A 21,900-nucleotide genomic window follows, 5' to 3' on the forward strand; every position below is an offset into this window, starting at 1 on the left:
GAACCAGACTGATCTTACAGATGGACCAGACTGATCTTCGAGATGAACTCAACACACCATAATAATATAGAGACAATTTAAACATTTCACACACACAAATTCAAATCAACTTTAAAATGTAGGTTATGTCAGCATTTTATCAAATTTTTCCTGCTTGAAAGCCCTACTATTTTATTTTATCTCATTAGTTTCCCAGATTATTTTTATGTACATTATTTTCCTCTTATTTTAAAAATAATTTTTTTCAATTTTTGTTGCATTTTCACAAGATCTTTACAATCTAGAACTTATTTTGTTTGCGATATCCTGTTTCATCAATGACACCACATCTTTGGCACATCCCCAAGAAAGAGTTAGTCCAGCCCCGCCATGTCCATAGTTATGGATTACCTGTAGAAAAATAAAGAATTTTATCCCATTTTATAACACACCTAAGTAGATTCTTGTCATTTGATAGGAGAATTGTGGGTCATGTGACACTAAATAAATGTACTGCAGCCCTCTTAATTACGTCATCATGAGTGCATGGTGTCTTTATATACAATCGGGTACTCTAATTTTGTTTTGGGCAGGCACAGAATAAATTCTAAATTTTCCGGTTCGGAGATCCCATTTCGTGAATTAAAATAGTGAAAGTGTGTATCAATTTGATCTTGGTGGGTAATGCGTACAATCAACTGTGCTCTTCACGCTGAGGGTGTTCTCGCTATCCACTAAAACAATACCATGAAAGCCCAGTGGTCAAACTGTTGGGACATCTGTATATCAAGTTGAAGGTTCTTTGTTCAAATCTCAGGTGGATCTGCCTTTTTTCATTCTCACAAATATTTAAAGATGCTTGAAATAAATAAATTCCCTCATCTTTATCATTCTGATTTTATATGTTCTTCATTTTGTTTGTATACTATTAATATTTCTGGCCAGATATAGCCATATACTATTATCGATGGTGCAGTTAAGGAGGAGAGGGGTAGTGCTATTTGATGATACAGTGTAAAACGAAAAATACTCACTGAAATTGTTTTCCCATTAAAATGCATTGTTTCTTTCTCAAGTCTTACAGACCTTCTTCCGGGACGTAAACCAACCCAGTCTCGTATATATGTACAATTCTAAATGATAATATTTGATTTAAGACTATTATTTTAATAGACTCAATAGTTTCTGAAGCCTTTATGGGTGTAAATCAAATGGTGGTCCAGTGTTTTGTAAGGATTCTACCAAAAAATGCTTGGTCCATACAAACCACAGGGGTCCACAAAATTGGAGCCAGATGTATTTTCCCATAAAAACATAAAAAATGAAGATTAATTAAATAGACCATTTTGTAGTTTACAACAAAGTTCCGTAACAAGAAAAACCGAAAAAATAATGTTTTCAATTATAAAATGACAAAATAAATATTTAAAATCAACCAAAGCCACATTAGCTGGCAGCCAAAATTTGACTATTTTTTGCTTTAAATCCTACTGCGATCACATTTTTGGGCTTTAGGCTTGATAAATCATGTGTTTATCCCATTCGGAAAAGTGGTCTCTTATTTATTTATTTACTCATTTTATCAGTTATTAATTAAGCCTTAAATTGGAGGAAGATTTGTATTTAGATCTTATTACTTTCAAATTTGGAATCATCCGACAGGCACCATCCATAATCCGTTTCTTATCTGACAAATCAACGTCCACGTTATAATTTCCTTTTTGAGCAGTTCCACCAACTGTTACAGTCTCAGATCTGTAAAGATATTCCATTATTAATATTAGCAAGGTTGTTCCTTTTTTACCTGCTACATTAGGACAGGCCAAATTGTCTAGCCCTATTTTCTAGCACTTTCGCTGAGCTGATATTTAGAAAAATATAGTACATGATTTAACATCAGAAATACAACTAGTAATATAACAAAAACTATATTCAAATCTCAATTATTAGCTTTATTTAGTATTTGCCAATTGACACCATATATGCCAGCCTAAAAATATACTATAAGTTCTTATACATAAAGTTCTGCAGTGTGACGTCACAACTATAGATGGCGCTGCGTGGTTGCTAGAGCAACCAAAAATGCGTTCAACGCTACTATGTTGATAAACACTATAGATCTGTGTTTCTATCAAATTATGTATCTTAGCTTGATTTTTTTTAACTTAAATTGTAGTTGAAGAATAAATAGATTAAAAACAAATAGGCCTATTTAGTGATCTTTTGAAATTTTAGTTTGTTTTTATTGAAAATTATTAAGTTTTAAAATGACTACTTCAATAAGCCTATTACAGACCATTGGTAAACTTGGAGTCACCCAGGCCGGTTGAACGCATTTTTCGGTTGGCTAGCAACCATGCAGCGCCACCTACCGTCCACGCAGCGCCACCTACCGTCATGACGTCAGCACCGCAGAACTCTATAGGCTGTGTTTTTAAAGTGCAGCCCAGCGATACCAAAAGGCATTTTTGTTAAATACCAAGTGGTTTAGTAACGTTATATTTACTTACGTGGGAATTATATACGTCATAGTTAAGTCATTCCTCTGGTCAATAAAGAAGTGTTTTATAAAGGGAGCTTTAACCTATAAGTTTAGAATAAAACATATATTACAACAAACAAATGTTCAGTGATTTATTTGTCATCAACATATGCAACATTATCAACTTTCTAAAAGTAAGTACAGTAGCATTTTTGTCTACAATAGTAAAGTTAATTTAATATACAATAATTGGGTTTAACACCATACTATTAAGTAACTTTGAGGGAGCATAATTGTACTGAATATCTTTTTATACCAATTGACAAAAAAATGAAAAAGTAATTTCTGGGATGAAACGCAAACACATGACCTCCAGATCAGTAGCCTGCGACCATCAAGTTTTTGCTGGTGGCTAAGTATTAGATTTGAGGTCAAAAAACCAGCAAGTTAAGCACCAACATGAAAGTGCTCTACACATAGAGAGTATTCAGTACAATTACAACAAATAGTTCTATTCTCACAGCAGAACAAGTTAAATTATGATAAAATTGAAAATGATATGTAAATTTACCTTTATAACTTGACCTCGTACAGGGAACACTTCATTGTCTTGCACCAACTCTTTGGCACCCATACCAGTGCAGTTAACAATTATATCATATTTACTAGAAAGCTACAGTAGTACAGTACAAACAAACAGGAAAAATACAATTATTTTAGTCAAATTGAGTGGGTTTAAAGCAAAAATATTAAAATGTGTAGTTTGATAAAACCAGCAATGATATTTAAAAACAAAATATTGTAAGTCTCCATAGATAACATTATTGTGCAGGATTATTTTGTCCAAATCAATTTTTATTTTCTAAATTTAATTACAGTACAACAGGGACACCTTCAGGAACAAACCAAGTGCCCACCTTAATAGGGGTGTCTACTGAAATACAAGTCGGCCAAAATTACTATAACAACTAAAACTATTTCCCTCTTGTTCATTTAACATGAAAGAGTCCTCTTAAAAAGATATCTCCTTCAATAGCATCATCATCAACAGGATCAATACAATTAACTAATTGAGACATTTCAGACTAACCTCACTAAGTGAATGAATTTTAACTTGTTGTACATTACCACCATATCGCCTAAACCTGCAAAAGTAATAATTTTCAAATAATACAGTAAGTAAGAGTCTATTGAAGTAATTCTCAAGCTTGTTTAATAAAGTTGGAATTCATCTTGAAAGAAAATACATAATACAGTTTTTAGTTGAACAGGCAGAATATATAATAATATGAAAAAGTTGTCTGTACTTTTAACAATGCGAAGCACAGTAAATCACATAATAGTGCATGGAACAATAGATTGGTACTTAGCACTAGTGGTACCCTACCTTATTACATAATAGTAGTACCATACCTTGGCACCTAATAGTGATACTGTACCTGTGCACTTTATAGTGGTACCATACCTTGGCACCTAATAGTAATACCTTACTTCGGTATCTAACAGAGGTAGTGTACCTCGGCACCTAATATTGGTTTACCTAGTAAAATAGTGATATTTTACCTCAATTATAAATATATGTGATACCGTACCTCGGTACCTATAATAGTGGTACCATACCTTGCCAGTACCTAATATTGGTACTGTACCTTGGTATTTTGGTAGAGTAGCACTCATTGTTTAAATTTTGTGTCGCATTAAACAAGCACAATTAACTACAAGGTAATCTACACTGAGTGTCACAATGGAATAACTGGTAACTTACCTTTTTGTGAGCCATGCTAGAAATGGTTCTCCTTCCATAACATATGTGGTCGCAAAAGCAGCTTTGCTGTGATTTAATGAAAGAAAAGTGTTATGATCATCATCTGTGTACACTAGTACTTCCACACAAATTGCTAATTGGGAGGCTTATACTACCTCAGAATAAGTATAATACCTCAGAGTGACCTTACGTCAAGATGGGCTTTTATATCACAGTGGGCTTATAAACTCAGGGTGGGACAGGCGCGGATTTAGGTGGGGTCTAAACAGGCTTTCCCTTCCCTATAATACATCCCAGTGAGTTTAATACTTGTGGATGAGTTTTCATTTCTAGGAACTTCACATGATGGCCTTATTGTGATGGTGATCTTATTATAAAAGTATACATAAATTTCTGCGAATTACAATTCACATATTCTTTACTCAGAGAACCTGAAGTGATTTTTAACACCTTCATTAAAACAGTCTGTAGGTGTGGAAATAAAATGTTGAAATTTTAACTGAGTCATTTATTCATCTAAATGTCATCTTATATCTTTTTGTTTTCCCACCTGTTTATTGACGGCATTATAACTTTCATCTTTTCTGCACTTATAACATCGAAAGTAAGAAGTATGTCTTTATATTGCAAAGCATTCTATAAATATTAAACATATAAAATACTTTGAAGGTAATTCTTTAAAATTGTTATAGCCTATAGGATATCAATGGGTAAGGAAAATATATTCTTAAAGACAAAACAATAATATGTCTAAAAATTAAAGAAAAATAGCTATTACATGCTGTAAATTTTACAGACTCAACTCTACAAAAAACATTTGTATGTGGAAACTTAATAATATGATCTCAAACTATGATTAAATTTTAGAGAATATAAAATTATGTTTAAGATGTGTGCCAAAGAAAACCGATCAGTAGTTTTGACGATACGAATGGAAGAAGGCCATTTGTTTGTGATTTTTAGAGTTTTGGCTGTTGCGCAGCCAAAAAAATATGTTTGTAATGTTGAAATCTATTGTACTCAATAGATTTTAGATATGCAGTTTGCTTGACATTGTGACAAAAATGTTTAACTTACATCATCATCACCTACGACATAGAATCCGGATTGTGGGAAAATTCCTGCTGCCGCTGCCTCACCTGTCAATGACATTTGATTGCAGAATACAATCGTCTCCTTAACCCATTTTCTAAAATGAAAATAAAATTAATCAGAAATGCAATATATATATATCCAATCTGCAGACAGTACTGTTTCGATCTTATTAGATCTCGTCAGTGAAGCTCAGGTTTCGAAATGAAATGTACCGCAGAACTGGCACAATATATAGGCTGAGCCAGGTATGCGGGACATATATAAATCCAAAGGCAAATTACTGAAAAAATGACAATGCTGTGGGTATCAGTGGCTGCATCTCAATGGAGATACAAAAAGAAAAGCGAAAAGCTAAATCAAAACGATAAAGTAAAACAGCCAGAAAAATTAGCAGAGCTTTCGGGCAACACTAGCCCTTCATCAGTGCAAGTATATATATATATATATATATGTATATTGAGATGCAGTCACTGAAACCCACAGCATTGTCATTTTTTTAGTAATTTGCCTTTAGAATATAAATAAACAAATGTATTTTTTGACAGAAATATCATATTTTCTAACAGACAACTTTGGAAAAGAAACGGAGTACTTACAAAACTGATTCCATCTTCGTTTCATTAATTGCAAATGGAAATATCAACCCTGCAGCATTGTCTCCGGTTGTATTTGGTGGAAGCACTTCGGCCAAGATTGTAACTTCAGTATTTGGTATTGATTGAAGGATGTTTACCCCGCAACTAAAGCCATTTATCCCTCCACCTACAATTGCAACTTTAGCTGTAGGCCTAGACATACTGAAACACTGTAGAGTAAAAAAAATGCTAAACTTAATTATGCTATTGCCAGACTTACCTACTGTTGTTAATATGATATAAGAACTTTTGGCTACTTTTGTACTGGTGATAAGAAATGGTTCTTGAAAATGTCTGTGCTAATAATAAAGTAATAAAATGCCTTGTTATTGTTATATTTTTGTTAAGTGCTGTACCAGTAGGTACATTAGGTGACAGATGGTATTGGTTGCAATAAAAAAAACTATGAAGTGCTGGTAGATACAGTTTTGATTATATTATTATTGCTATTTTTTTTTGTATTTTTGTATTGGGCAGTATTGTAATAAAATGCCTTGTTAATGTTATATTTATGTTAAGTGCTGTAACAGTTGGCACATCAGGTGACAGATGGTCGCATTTGTAATCATTACTTTTTATTATATTGGTTGCAATAAAAGAACTATGAAGTGCTGGTACACTTTTGATCTTACTATGTATCTCCATTTGCACTTAGTAATCTATTTTATTGGGAAGTATAAATATATTCTTTGAGTGGCAGGTAACTTGACGGCAATAGATATGATCAAATGCAAATGGATAACGAATTGCTCTTCATATAAAAAACCAAGAAGCTTATGTCATTGTCAATCAAAAATAAAAAACTATTTATAATCAATCAACAATATAATAAATGAGATCAATTTCAAACACAACCGATAACATTGTAAAGGGCACAGCTGCTATTATACTGCAATTATTTTTAATTGCAGTTGACATGCAGGCAAAAGAATATAATACTAATAGAATAAAAATACTGTAACCAAACAATGTATATAAATGAGCGAAACTCAAGAGCAAGACATTTTTGTTGTGAACAATTTTATAGAAGGGATTAATCTTCTTTTTTTTTACCAAAGAGACTATATAGAGGAGATATTAATTATAAGCCCAGCCTACCTATAGTGATGTAGCCTAGGTATACTACTACCAGGGATTTGTGTTACAACTCCCTGCTACTACCTATACCTCCTAGGTTAGGCCCAATAGGCCTGCTTATAGAATAGGGCCCTAAATTTGTGGTCTAGGCCTAGGCTAGGCAAGCAAGTCCCAAACTAAGTTAGCCTACTAGGAGAGAGGTAAAGAAAGGTAGGGTCTACTAGGCCTAGGCTAGGCCTATTATAAATGCCTACTTCCATATGGCTAAACCGTCCTATTAGAGTAGTAAATTAGTATTTTAACAAAAACGTTAGCTGAGTTTTGAGACTTTTTAACTTGATACACTACCACCGTTGTGTTGACAATGACAGTACACATTTCTTTTTACTGACCTCGAATTTCATTTAGGGGAATCACCGAAATAACGTCATATCGATATATCAGATGATTGGCTGAAAATGGCGACGCCTACATTTTGATGTGGATCTGTGGCCGTATTCACCAATCACACTTAAGTGAGATATTTCCCTTAAATCCTAAGAATTTCCCTTAAATCAAGAAAATATTAAGGGTTTCACTTAAGTGGTATTCACAAAGGGTTTAAGGTTAAGGGAAACCCTTAACTTGGTCTATTTTCCCCTTAACTTTTAAGGGACCTCAGAGGTCCCTTAAAAGTTCCCTTAACTATTCAGTACCTTGGTTGTGCTGACGATTCTGTATGTGCGAGTACTATGCCTACTTGTAGACAGCCCCAGTCTAGGCTAGGTAGAGATGCTAGGCCCCCCTGTTGGTGTGCCCAGTAACCAGCCTAGCCTAGGGATTCATGTTTGGTTTGATTTGAGTAGCATCTAGACTTTTTTTGCTGATCCTCACCATACAAATTAGTCTAGGCCTATATTCATTTATTTGTTTTTATTTTGACTGCCATTATTTTCGTGGAAGATGGCTTCTCATTTCGTTGTAATAGAAATTATCCCCCAGTCTAGTAGGCTAGGTAGAGATGCTAGGCCCCCCTGTTGGTCTGCCAAGTAACCAGCCTAGGATGCATATTCCTCAACACAGACAGGTTTAAGCCTGCACAGAATGTTGGTTTGTTAGTAGCATCTAGGCTAGACCTATTTTTCTTGATCCTCATACAAATTAGTCTAGGTCTATTACTTGTTTTTGTTTTGACTGCCATTTTCTTTTTATTGATCATCGTCTTCACGTCCACACACTTTCTCCCCGTCCCCCTTCCCCAATCTCCTTACTCTTTTTTTAAATATGCAAATTAGTTTTAGAGAGGAAAGTGATTGGACCATAGGGGAATTAAATCCTCTGTGATTGGACAATGGGACAACTCATGAATATTTACGATTATTTTTACCCTTAAGTTTTACCCTTAAATTAAGTGTTTTCCTTAGGTAAGTGAATCCCTTAACTCATTTGTGAATACCCCTTAAGTGTTTCCCTTTGTTAAGGGAATTCTTAAATTTTAAGGGTAAGTATTTCCCTTAGCCTAAGTGAGATTGGTGAATACGGCCAGGATCTGTGGATCATTATACTCCAATAAAGCAGGAATACTGCATCACACTACTTACTGTAAATTGAGAAATGTTAACAAAGCCCAATATTTTCACATGAATCTCTTCTTCTTTATTGTATCAAACAAAAATTTCAATACAAAAGGTAGCCAAGATATAGCCGAAGCTAATCAAGCTTTGGTACCTCCATGCTTGAAACACAAAAAAATGAAGGTCAGAATATTCTAAATTTAAATTGGCCATATCAAAGTAATATTAAAGTTATTCACTTTAAGTCGAAAATTCGAGCCAAAAACAACAATTTTACGTAATTAACAGCTAAATTAATTTGATTACATTTCGTCTGGTAAATCGTCGCAAGCGAAAGTAAACAAAGATTTCAAACCATGATTATACATTATGCATGATGCTAATTAGGATTGTTTACAACTCGTCACGGTTGAGAAGGTGTTTTCACACAGATCGCGAGGAAGTTTTATGATTATGCATACAGAGCAGCCAAATAAGCGCGTTGCATTATGAGATATGTTTTGATCGAAAACTTTGACTGGAAGTCAAAGTTATTTTTTTAACCAAAAAACGTCTTTATTTCAGTAAAATGATTTTTTTTTCGACTAATTTTTGGTGAAAGGTAATAACTATTATGATACTTCAAAATGACCCACTTTTTTTCGAAATCTTTTATTTTTTATTTTTTTGGAATTTGACAAAGGGACAATACATCTTTAACAAATAAATAACAGAACTTAAAAGAAAATAAAAATTTGATAACGTCAAAAACAAAACAAAAAATTGTTTGAATAATAAATAAATAACATAACATAACATAAAGTACTGTATGTACTGTACTGTAATAAACAAAACCATATCAGTTCAATAGATAATATCTAATGGATTAACAATATATAAAACATTGTAAATTATAGATTATTCTTTTATATACTTAAATAAAAGTAATTCTTTAAGTTGTTTAGAGAAAGAAAATCTAGATGTAATTGTTCGTAATTCTAAAGGTAAATTATTCCAAATAACAGCACCAGAAAAAGAAATTCTGTGTGGTAATTCATTCAATGTTTACAAGCCCTAGGGTACGTAAGTACGTACTATTAACACGTACGTACATATTAAACGTGTTAATATTATGTACGCACGTGTTGATTATTACGTACGTGTTAATATAGTGATATTAGTTATCTACCTCTCAACGCAGAGGAGTTATTTTATATCTATAATATGTATTAATTATCTTTTAATGTCAAAAGGAGACAAATATTCAACAGAATTTTTAAAAATGGCGTCTAATATCGCTACTGAATGATGTAGACTACAAAATGAAAGACGTTAGCAAATATAAATCCAGTTTTTTTTACAGAATCGCTACATAGGGGAAAATATCCGTCTTGTATTAGGACAAGATAGATAAAGAAAAACATTTCAATAACTTGTTATTATTTGTTGATTTCGAAAAGATAATGTGGAAATTTGTTGAGGAATCCCTAAAACAAACTAGCTTTGGAGAAATGATACAAAACTGGTTTAAGTTATAATGATATTTCAAGCTGTGTAGTTAATAATGGTTTTACCTCAAATTATTTTAAACCATCAAGGGGACTACGAAATATTTATTTATAATTGCTGTAGAAATGCTTTGGATATCCGGTGAGACAAAATAAACACTTTAAATGTATTACTATTACAAATACTAATAAATCAACTAGCAGATGATACTGTGTTCTTCTTGCAGGATGAATATTCACTGAATACAGCAATAGACATTCTTGGTAACTTCTCTAAATTTTCTGGTCTTAATGTCAACTTTGATCAATTTAAGGTTCTAGGACACCTATCCCCTAGACAGTTACCCCCCGGATGTTTACCACCCGGACAACTACCCCCTTAGAACAACTACCCCCCGGACAACTACTCCCCGGACAACTACCCCCTTAGGACAACTACCCCCTTAGGATAACAACCCCCCGGACAACTACCCCCCGGACAACAACCCCCTTAGGACAACTACCCCCTTAGGATAACTACCCCCCGGGTAACTACCCCCCGGGTAACTACCCCCCGGTCAACTACCCCCCGGACAACTACCCCCTCCCTTAGGACTATATTTATGTTCAATCTTTTACTTTTGTTTACAATAATGAATAGTAATTCGTCAAAGTAACGAATTAAAATATAGTTATTAATTCCTATTATACACTGTTGCAGAGTCAGGTTGTTGAATGGTCTGGGTGGTAGTTGTCCGTCCGGGGGGTAGTTGTTCTAAAGGGATAGTTGTCTGGGTGGTAGTTGTCCAGGGGTTAGTTGTCCTACGGAGGTAGTTGTCCTAAAAGATTATTTGCCCTCGGAGTATTGTCCAGGTCCAGGAGGTAGTTGTCCTACGGGGAGTATTGTGTCAGAGGTAGTTGTCCGCGGGGTAATTACCCGGGGGGGGGGGGGGTAATTGTCAGGGGGTAATTGTTCCTAGGGGGTAATTGTTCCTAGGGGGTAATTGTCCGGGGGGTAGTTGTCCAGGGGTTAGTTGTCCTACGGAGGTAGTTGTCCTAAATGATTATTTGCCCTCGGAGTATTGTCCAGGTTCAGGAGGTAGTTGTCATACGGGGAGTATTGTGTCAGAGGTAGTTGTCCGCGGGGTAATTACCCGGGGGGGGGGGGGGTAATTGTCCGGGGGGTAATTGTTCCTAGGGGGTAATTGTCCGGGGGGTAGTTGTCCAGGAGGTAGTTGTCCTAAGGGGGTTGTTGTCCTAAGGGGGTAGTTGTCCGGGGGGTAGTTGTCGGGGGGGTAGTTGTCCTAAAGGGGTAGTTGTCCAGGTGGTGGTTGTCCGGGGGTAGTTTTCCGGGGGGTAAATGTCCAGGGGGTGAATATCCGGATACGCAATTGAAGACTATAGGCACTTTTAGGGACTGTACCAAGAATTTGTGTTGGACAGATGGGCCAATCAAATACCTCGGAGTATGTTTCGGGGAACGTTGATCAGCTTTTTACACTTAACTTTGAAAATAAATTGGAACGAATAAAAAAGTGTTCTCAACAAGTGGAAACTAAGAGGTTTATCTTTGATTGGAAAAGTAATAATAATTGATATTTGTAGTAGATACAACCGCACAAATACACCAGCCAATATATATGGGGCGTTTAGAGTTTTTATTCAAAAAGGCGTTTATTTTCTAAAAAAGATGACCATCTATCAATAAAGGATATTCACAATAGTACAGGGAACCAGTATTTTATTCCATAATTTTACAATTGCACAGTTATTCACAGAAATGTTATTATAAGATGTAATTAAAATTAAGGATATTTATTCCATATTGCCTATTTTAAATGTAAAAAGTATTCATAATATTAACTTCATCATTTGGCATAAAAAAGTTTATTCCATACATTAAAATAACATGATTTTTTTCCTATACCATTGTATTATATAATTAATTAATTTTTCACAACAATGATCGATTAGTCTACCATAATGCATAATGCATAATTAGTAAGAAAATGGTAAAAAATGCGATAAATATAATATTTAAAGTATAACATATTGATAATTATAATATTATGTCCAAGTTATTGGTGAGAAATTGCTATTAATTTAACAATTATAATCATTTGGTTATAACTATTAGTGTTTAAATACTTAGTTATTTTGAAACAATTACATACAAATGAATTATATTTTTATGTTATACAGTTATACATAATTTAATGTGTACACAAATATATTACCATTAGAAAGATATAATTATGTTTGTGTAAGAAGAAAGTGAAAAATATGCTAAAACATAATGTTTAGAGTATAACATATTGTCATAATGCATGTATAAGAAAAAGTTATATACACCTGTATAAATATTTGGAAAGTAGAGAAATGAAAATGGGTGAAATCTCTACAAAAGAAAAAAAGAAATAGTAAAATGATCGGTGTCACATCACAGTGCCTGTTCACTTATAAACTAGTCAAACTTGTCCGATAGACCGTAAAATTGGATATGTAGGATTCATATAGCATTAACAAATAGTGTATAAATTAATAATTGCATTATATTTAATTGTCTCTCTATTTTAAAAAGCATATAAATATCATTTTTTTAAATAGTACTGCACTGTCAATCGTTATTTCAAACATTTCTTATAAACAATATACACGTATGTGTGAAATAATGCCATACAATAGTTCATACTGTACCATTTCATAGGGTTATTATTATTTCAATTCAATAATTAAGATTTCTGAGATGTAGACATCATTCCATACCCATCCATCTTACTGATTAGTGGTATGATACTTGCCCTGTAAGCGAGAAGTTGCAGGTTCGAATCCCGCCAGAGACATTTTTTCATACAACTAAAAAATATGGAACTTTCGCCAATGAGCTATGCTCGACACAATTATGAGATCATGTTCCGAATATGAGCACTGTTTCTATAATTTACAGTATGATTTATTTATAATTTACACAGTGCTACGCAACACAATTGATTTACATCTTACTGATTATATACACCTAGACGATGCATGTATAATAATCACCCTCATAAATACCCTATTATGAATACACTATTATGAAATGGTATGATCTAAATAAACTATTGCATACATTATTCACTGTAGCATTATTTTGGATTTCGTAGTTGCCTGTGAAATAGGCAAAATAATTATCTCTCCCACTCTTAGAACGAAGTTTACTACGTACAACTTAATTACAAAAATTCAATATCACAAAACAAAATTAGTACTTATATTACCCCTTGGGTACCGGTATGTAAAAAGTACTGGGAAGGTAAATCAGACTCGTTTGTGCAGGAGGAGTGGCGTACCCCCACAAACATACACACTTAGTGGAGTCTGGCCCAAACGCTAAGGAAATGGAGATGGGCACCACGGCCGTTAGCATTAGCTTAGGTTTCGACTTTACCTTACCCCTTTTATTGCTGGTGAAAATATTGGTATTCATAATAGATTCATTCATGATTCATATTTATAACAAGCTACACACAAGTACATGTATCTCAAAGAGCAGTGGATTATGTCACATAAAACAACTTTCATATCCTATCCTGGGACACTCGTGTTGAGATACCATCGATGATAGGTTCTTTAAAGTGCACATGAGCCAGATGTGTACACTGGTCCTCAAGTTTTAAGTCCTTATCCGAGGAGACTTCTAGCACGAAAAAAAAATATGGTTGAAGAGTACGTGTCTTGGATCTCTGCCATTTTATGGCTGTGGTTTGTGGCACCCCTGGCATAAACCACTCGGCCACGCAACATTCTTACATAAATTTTTAACACTTTTTGATAAGGTAAACAAAGCATAGTGTCATAGGAAAATCAGTTGAATTATTATCTGAGCCTAAAATTTTGAAAACATAATATCCCTTTTTGGGTAGATGGAGCAGAAACGTTATTTTCCCCTTCGTTGACTGGCCATACGTAGACGCGGTAAGGTCACTACAATCCAAGGTTTCTGAATAGTGATGAAGTACATGTTTTGCAAAAACAGGTTGACTTACACCAAGATCAATACGAAGTGTATCACCAGATTGTACGATGACAAAAGGATCAGGATGGCTGACAGAAGACAATCCTAGATTACTAAACGCTCTTGTTTCTCCCCAGTGTACATTGATATCGGGTATTGGTAAGACATCAGTTTGTTTGACTGAATTGGCAACTACAAGATAACTACAAAGGTGAATCTTCTGTTGCTGGGGATCATTGGGATATATGATGTAGATGTTCACACCAAAACGAGACGAATGTGGTGGCGTTATCGTGAACAAGACATTACCGTTAAATTTACGATACATGATGTAAGAGTGTAGCACATTTGATTTCTCCTCTTGGCAAGTTAGTTCATGCTGGAAAAACAGATGCTGAGAGAATTTAAATCCGATAGTTACTGGCTGACCATTGGATACAATGACAGCAGTTCTATGAGTGAATGGTTCCAGCCCTGCGTTTCCTACACCAATCGGTCCCCAGTGATCAACAGGTGAGTGGGGTAACGGGTACCGATCAACACTAGGGACTTCGCAGATCACTTGATATCGGCATATTTCCGTCTCCGTTTCTATATTGACTTGACCATCAACGTATTGTTTCTTTGCATAAATAACTAGGTAGTATTTACCAATCTCAGGGAAGCGAATGTAAATACTCATCTGATTTTCTTCAACTTGATGAACAAACACAAACTGGTCAAAGTTCACTCCTTTCGATGTTGTGTTTTTTCCTTTATCTACTGATGTAACCTTGCATGAAAGAATAAATCCTGAAGGATGACCTACATGTAAATCCAAGTCACCAGTTTTTAAGGGAATCACAGCCTGGTGAAAGTTTAGCAACCCAAAGTCATATTTGAAAAAGTCTGGCTTTAAAACAACACCAGCATTATACTGTTGTAATGTCAAAGGTTGAGGTACTAGCTGCCAAGCAACTTCATTTGGGAAATGAGTAGCAATTATAACCTCTGGGTCAGCCAGAAAGTAATGCTCATCATATTCAAATCTGAAAGGGTCAAAGGTTACAGAGTCAGCGATGTGTGACACACCCCAGTTGCAGTCAACAAAGTGCCAGTGACCATCAATCCTGATAGCATTCCAAGTGTGTTGAAAGTCTTGGTCTAAAGAAGAGATATACATGCCTGGTTTGTAACCTTTAAACTTTGCACAACCATTGATTTCAACACACCTCAGCCCAATAAACCTGAAACAGTAAAATGTAAAATCTTCATAAATATATCACATTAAAGCTGTGGCAGCCATGAACCCATGAACACTCCTACATTACAGCATGTTTGAGCTTATCAATGCAAGCATATTCTACAAACGATCCTTCTATGTAAATTGACAACATGCAATGATTTCTTCTAACTCTTTCATTTACAAGAGCAAACTTCATAGTTGTAGGCTACTTCAAGGCTACTGGTTATAGCTGTTGCAATTTGTATGCATACAGTGTGTGGTGCATACAAAAAAAAAGGTATGGCATTTATGTACAATCCCTTTATTGCCAGAAATTAATTGAGTCCCTACTCTGTTCACTTCACTGGTACCCAGTTGACTCTATAGTAGTTTAAATCTCTATTATAAAAAGACACAAAAAATACAACAAATGTGTGGAAGCAAAAAGATTACTGTATGATACCTGCACATCCTCATGAACAATGTAGAGAAGGTGATCTTGTGGAAGTAGATCCCTTTAAGAACACCAAGAGGAGTATCATCCACAACCTCACTCAAATCCATCTCATCACAATTCTGTGCTGTAATCCATCGGAAAGCAAGTCGTGCCTTCTCAAGCTCACTCGTACCAATTCGCATTAGTTCATTAACTAAAGCAGAAAATGTCGGGTACATCACAAGGCTACCAGTTTGAGCAAGCTACATTATAAAACAAATTATATATTTTATTCATAAACTAAACTTTTGAAACATTAACAGTATGGATAATGGTGCGCTGAGAGTGACATAGCTAATGCTATATTAAATCTAACATCCCCTTCAAAATCCAACTACTTTAATTGCATGTACATTTATCTAATCTCTAAACATTAGGTAATGTTGTGTGGATGCTATTGATGACTCAAACTCGCTTGTATAGATATGAGTGTTTTATTGAGACATAATAATTATTGTTCTACATAATACAATATATACATTGAAGGTGTGGCTGGCTATCAGAATTTGGCTAAAAGTGGTTTTGGTTCTCTAGAACTCTGGACTATATTTTAGTAGCATACTGTATGTCATTAATACATCATTTGTGCACCTGATTCTTGGTACTGTATCTAGATTTCTCCAGTATAATAGGAAACTTGTGTGATGCAGCACTCATAAGAATCAAGTAGTTTGTGAGCTTACCTTAATTGCATGTGCATCTATATCTCTAAAGATTGAAGGATCGGTATAGAGTTCCTTCTTTTTCCTTACTGGATATTCTTCTGGCAAAGGAACCACAACAAGTGCTTTAGACTGTACAGGAGTTGTCCACAGCTGAGTTTTTGTTGCGAGTACACTCACATCAACAGAACTCTCTAACACAGCAAACTGTCAAGAAACAACAACAATTATTAACTTACAATTGTTTTAAGATCTCTATGATTAGGAATGTAACAGAGCCTATAGGGTGGGAGTTAAAAAGTTATGGATGGGTGAGAAACAGCAGAGATTAACAGAGGTTTCTTGGCCTTAAAACCTCTAGGCTGGGTTAAAGAGTTTAAAGATGGAGTTTCCCTGCCCATCTTCAAACCAGTACAATTACATGACACTTTACATGATTTGGTTACCACCTAGTGTACTGTAGGCCTTCTTAGTTAAAAAGGAATTGAGAAAAACGGAATGTTATTTTACCAGCATATCAATATTCGATCTCTCTTGAATAAAGCATTTTTACCAGATCATATTAGACCTGGCCTACATAATTAATATTATACATTATTGTCTACCTCTTGCATCTGTTCCTCATCATCTTGTAACTCCGACTGGATCACAGACCTCGCTGCTAGCCTAGCTGCTAACTTATCTCCCATGCGTTTCTTCTGTTCGTCTAGTTTGGCTTGGAATTCTTCCATGTCTTTCTGATGTTTGGCAAGCATTATCTTGTACTCTTCCTCTGATACTGTTGTTTCTTTTTCATCTAGTTGTTCTTGTGCAGCTATTTCATAATCTTCAATGTCGTCAATTACTTGCTCAATTTCTTCTAAAGTGATGTTATCTCTTTCCTAATATAAGAAATGAAATGATATTTAAGATTGACCTTTGATTCAAGGACAATTTATTTATGTGAATCTGGTCTTTTCTTTATTTTTTCAAATGGTTTTATCTGCAAGCTAAGTTTGGTGGTTTGTGTTCCTACACATTTCAATTTGACAATCTTCTTTTTCCACAAATTCTCAATATTTTTGCTTCAGAAACTTTTTCTAATAATATTTGAAGCAAAATGCACACGGCATCATCCAGGTAATATTATCATTTAGGATTTATATTAAGATTTAGTTAAAAAATATACCAGCAGTAAAAGTAATCTTTGTTTTTCTGTTTCTTCAGCAGTAAGCATTGCTTTTTTCCGTCTTCTAGCTTCTAACTTGTCCATCATGTTAAGTTTCTGTCTGTCTAAAGATGAATCCAGCAAACCTTGTAATCTGTGGGTAAAAACAAGACTTTATCATAATAATTTAGATAAAATGGAAACTCACAACAAGGGAGAATGAGGGAAAGGAGAAGGAGAGTAAAAGCTTCAATTTTCTTATACAAATCCAAAGTAACTCCAGTAACACAAGTCCCATAAGATTCAAGTCTTCTGTATTATCATATTTACCATGCACCAGTATATATTAACATTTATATACATGATCAGTTTTTTTCTGTGTACTTTTTCTTTTTTAAAAGATAGATGCCTTAATGACCCACTCACAAATAATTCTTATATCCTCTGTGGTAAATATTTTTCTCAACCTATGGACCATATAGTATGTTTGATGATAAAAAAATATAATATAAAAATGTTGAATGTTAAAAAAGAAATAAAAACAATTTAAATAAAAATCTGAAAAATGTAGTACTAATTACCTCGTCATCTCTTCTTCATGTTGTTTTAACAGTTGTTGATATTCTTCTTCAGTCATGTCTGCTTTTCTATGTTTCTCAAAATTAGCACGTTCAGTTTCAATTTGAGTTTTGATATCAGTAGCATTCTAAAAAATGTTGTAATGATAATCAAATTATTTGGATTTTGAATGTCATCTATCAGTAGTGGCGTCCAAGAACATTTATCAGGAGTTTGAAATGACGCACAATTTGGGCAAGCATGACTTATAGACAAAAACCTTGCTAACTAGTCAATTCTCCCAATACTCAACACTTTTGAACTGGCCTAAATATAAAATTTTAGGTTTTTAAATGTGTTTTTAGTGGTAAAGAGGAATTTGGGAGTCCAGTATTGGAAGGGTCAACTTTACAACAACTTACTTGATCCTCTGAACACTTAGTTCTTGTGTAGCGCTTTTGCAGCTTCTCTTTAAAAGAAGCATTCATTTTTTCTCTTTCTCTATCCAGATGATCCTGCAGAAGTCGCTGTTCTGCCAAATGATTATCTAGAAGACTCTGGTATTCTGCAGATGTAAGAGCTGATCTGGTCTCTTTGACGTTCTCCTGAAAGACAGTGTTACGCTCATCCAATGCAACCTGTGCCTGCTTGATTTCTTCTTGTGTTAGGCTTTCCTCTTCATTTGACTAAAACAAAACAATGAAACATAGATATCAAATTAGAATCAATTTCTTTTCTTGTGTGTAACTTTGATTTATCCAATAATATTATGCTGTATACAACTGTTACGGTCTATAATAACAATAATAAACATTTTTATTTTCCTTTAACTCTTGAAATATGTGGGTTTTTTTTAAAGAGAGAGAACATTTACAAAAGTGAGCTTTTTGTAAATGTTTTATGAGAGGTTCTAAAGGACAAAAAAAATCATTATAAACAGCATACAATGTATCTATTTTTATGTTAGACCATGATGTAAAGCAAAGGCATAAAGGACATTCTAAAAAGAACACTGCTCCTGGCAAAGCAGGTTTATTATAAAAAAAAATTAAAATTATTACCAAGCCTTTTCTTTGCCTTGCTGTTACTTTTTCCAAAAGCTTCTCCTTCATCTTTTCTCGCTCAACATCCAGCTGTCGTTGGAAGTTGTTCATATCTTCTTTATGTTGATCGATATATTTTTGTACTTCTTCTTTCGATGTGTGATCTTTAATGACCTTTAGTTCAGCTTTAAACGACACATCTTTACCAGCAATTGCTAACTGCATTTCTTTCACCTCGTCAGCAGTCATCGCCATTGCATTCTGGAAATAAAATATATTGTTAAGATCCAAGTTTTAAAAAACATGCAACAAATATTTACCAGATAGAGTTATTGTCATGATCGCAAAAAAGATAAAAAAAATTTTCGATCTAAAACCATAATAATAAATATATGTTGTATTCCAGCAATGGTGCTATGGTTCTTAGAGGGCAAACCACAAATAAAGACATAAAGTAAACGTAAACTTCAAATTAACATGCCAATGAAATGAAAACTTTAATATCAACATCTTGAGCATTGAGCATGGTTCTCACTGGGAAGTAATTTGAAGAATCATAAAGTAACAGTTCAGATGATACACTGCTTGTGATTGGTCGAATTACTTGCATTGTGTACATTGTCTTTTAATACATCCTAGTAAAAACCAAGCTTTAGCACCTTCTACCTTGGAATTGCAAATTAGCAGACATGTCTGCTTGACACAAAATATTTATGTCATTAAAATAAAAAATCACAAACCTTATCTTTTCTTGCTCTCCTCTCTGCCAACTTATCAAGTAAATGCTGACGTTGCGCATCTCTTTGTCGGCTTAGCCTCTTCTCCAGATGCTCAACTTCCTCTTGGTGTTGCTTCATTAATGCATCATACTCATCTTTTGACATGATTGGCTTCTTTTCCTTTTTGTCTTTTTCCCAAACATCTTTGCAATGTTGAAGCTCCACTTCTAGTTCTTGAACATCTTGGCTTGATGCTGCACCAATAACATTTTCCCACTAATAAATGAAAATAAAATTAGTTTCAACATATACAGTAATACTTAAAGATGTATTGTCCCTTTGTCAAATTCCAAAAAAAAAAAAAAAAAAAGATTTCGAAAAAAAGTGGGTCATTTTGAAGTATCATAATAGTTATTAACTTTCACCAAAAATTAGTCGAAATATTACTTTGATATGGCCAATTTCAATTTAGAATATTTTGACCTTCATTTTTTTGTGTTTCAAGGGACAATACATCTTTAAATTGAATGAGGCTGATGTGGTGAGTCAGTTCTTAACTTAAGTAATTCAACATATCATTAGACTATTTACTGTTTAATGTAACCCTGAAATTGCTGTATCACATGTGTTTCAACTAAAGAGATACAAAATTCAAATGTCTTTCTTGAAGGTAGGACAATGTGAGTTTTTGGACAAATTGTGGTCTCAAGAAACAATATATAACTTATAGAATAATGTAGATTCCATAATGTTGGTCTCATGGAAGAATGCAAGTCTTATGGGACAATGTTAGTCTCATGTGACAATGTTAGCCTCATGTGACAATGCTGTTCTTATGAGGCCATGTTGGTCTCATAGGACAATGCAGGTCTCAAGGGACAATGTATGTCTTATGGGACAATGTTAGTCTCAATGGATAATGCAGGTTTCTTTTTTTGCCGCGAGACAGGGAGGGAGAGAGAAATACTGCCAGTCGTCGCCATAATCGCACAAGGGTGCATAACTAATAATGTTGACTGTTTATGTTACGCTCTAGCAAACACAGAGTTTTCCTCATCCTCCTCTAACCGTCCTGTTTCGTAAAGTCCCTATTGTACGTGTAGAAGAACAATATGAATTTTTTGGGAAGAACTTTGCCTGACCAACAAGTACAGTAAGTACTATTACTGTACCTCAATCATAGAATTTTCAGACTTCATTTTATACTTTTTTGCAATTATCCTTCTCTTCAGCAACTCATTCGTCTTTTTCTTCTCGATCTCTAGCTGCTTTTGATACGCTTCATTCTCATTTCTCTGTTTTGTCAATAGTTGATTGAATTCATCATTTGTCAAATTTTTCTTCTGTTTTTTAATGTCATCGTTTGCAGTTTGAGACATGGCATCAATGCATAGTTGTAGCTGTTTTAGGTCTTCCATTGAAAAAATACTGCTTCCTTCGATCTAATAATAGAGAAAAAACAATATTGCCAGAGTATTGTATTGCGATGAATGACTAATGACTGACAATATGGCAGATCAAATCATCAAACAGTAAAATAGATCATGATTTCATATGTGTAATTTTCAGTTAAAAACAAAATATAATTACAAAATAATTGGAAATATAATAAATACCTAAATCACTAAAGAAAAATCTGTGCAAAGTCGGCTATAATGAGATTTAGAAGTTACGACCTGGACGTACTATTACATTGATGAGGTTCGAACCATGTAACAAGACTCAAAACTCAGCAGACAATAACTATTTGAAGATAGCACACTTTACTATATGAATAAGATCTTATTCGCATGTTAGTCACGATAATTGATGAACATCTTTATCATACTAGTCTGGTAAACTATTCACAGTAACTGCCGAAGCCCATATAGCTGGGATTTTTATAGGGTTCTTTTTTTTCCACAAAAGGGGCAAAATCGTTAAACAGTAAGGCCTCTATACCCTTACTTCCGCTATTGTCTCAAGTCTGAAAGGGTACTTCAGCAAAAAGTGATTCGGTCAAACCCTGGAACACTGACAATGACA

At 34.3% G+C, this 21,900-nt stretch overlaps 2 protein-coding genes across 5 annotated transcripts in view; both read right to left on the reverse strand.

Moving 5' to 3' along the window:
* Positions 1–250: 250 nt before the first annotated feature.
* LOC144835011 (D-aspartate oxidase-like) lies at positions 251–7,404 on the reverse strand. Of its 4 annotated transcripts, none has more exons than XM_078690020.1 (11): positions 7,288–7,404; positions 5,918–6,126; positions 5,304–5,415; positions 4,777–4,862; positions 4,227–4,292; positions 3,552–3,606; positions 3,033–3,134; positions 2,490–2,563; positions 1,617–1,734; positions 1,014–1,112; positions 251–390 (listed from the first exon to the last, which is right to left on the reverse strand). In XM_078690020.1, the coding sequence occupies exons 1-11, from the start codon at positions 7,291–7,293 to the stop codon at positions 274–276; spliced, it is 1,044 nt and encodes a 347-aa protein (XP_078546146.1). In that variant the 5' UTR covers positions 7,294–7,404; the 3' UTR covers positions 251–273. The 4 variants fall into 4 exon arrangements, with proteins under 4 accessions (XP_078546146.1, XP_078546149.1, XP_078546148.1 ...); XM_078690023.1 differs by having other exon boundaries at positions 7,382–7,398; XM_078690022.1 differs by having other exon boundaries at positions 7,362–7,383.
* A 4,739-nt stretch (positions 7,405–12,143) lies between these two features.
* The window catches only part of LOC144835056 (uncharacterized), a 31,034-nt gene continuing 21,277 nt past the window's right edge, over positions 12,144–21,900 (reverse strand). The window contains exons 8-17 of the mRNA XM_078690073.1: positions 21,048–21,317; positions 19,897–20,151; positions 19,175–19,417; positions 18,536–18,799; positions 18,137–18,261; positions 17,577–17,709; positions 17,014–17,289; positions 16,430–16,615; positions 15,714–15,949; positions 12,144–15,272 (exon numbers count right to left, since the gene is read on the reverse strand). Coding sequence (XP_078546199.1) covers positions 13,850–15,272; positions 15,714–15,949; positions 16,430–16,615; positions 17,014–17,289; positions 17,577–17,709; positions 18,137–18,261; positions 18,536–18,799; positions 19,175–19,417; positions 19,897–20,151; positions 21,048–21,317 — 3,411 coding nt within the window. The 3' untranslated portion in view covers positions 12,144–13,849. The remainder of the gene's footprint in view (positions 15,273–15,713; positions 15,950–16,429; positions 16,616–17,013; positions 17,290–17,576; positions 17,710–18,136; positions 18,262–18,535; positions 18,800–19,174; positions 19,418–19,896; positions 20,152–21,047; positions 21,318–21,900) is intronic.

This window comes from Antedon bifida, chromosome 2 (genome assembly GCF_963402885.1).
Source record: "Antedon bifida chromosome 2, ecAntBifi1.1, whole genome shotgun sequence".
NCBI classification, from domain to species: Eukaryota; Metazoa; Echinodermata; class Crinoidea; order Comatulida; family Antedonidae; genus Antedon; species Antedon bifida.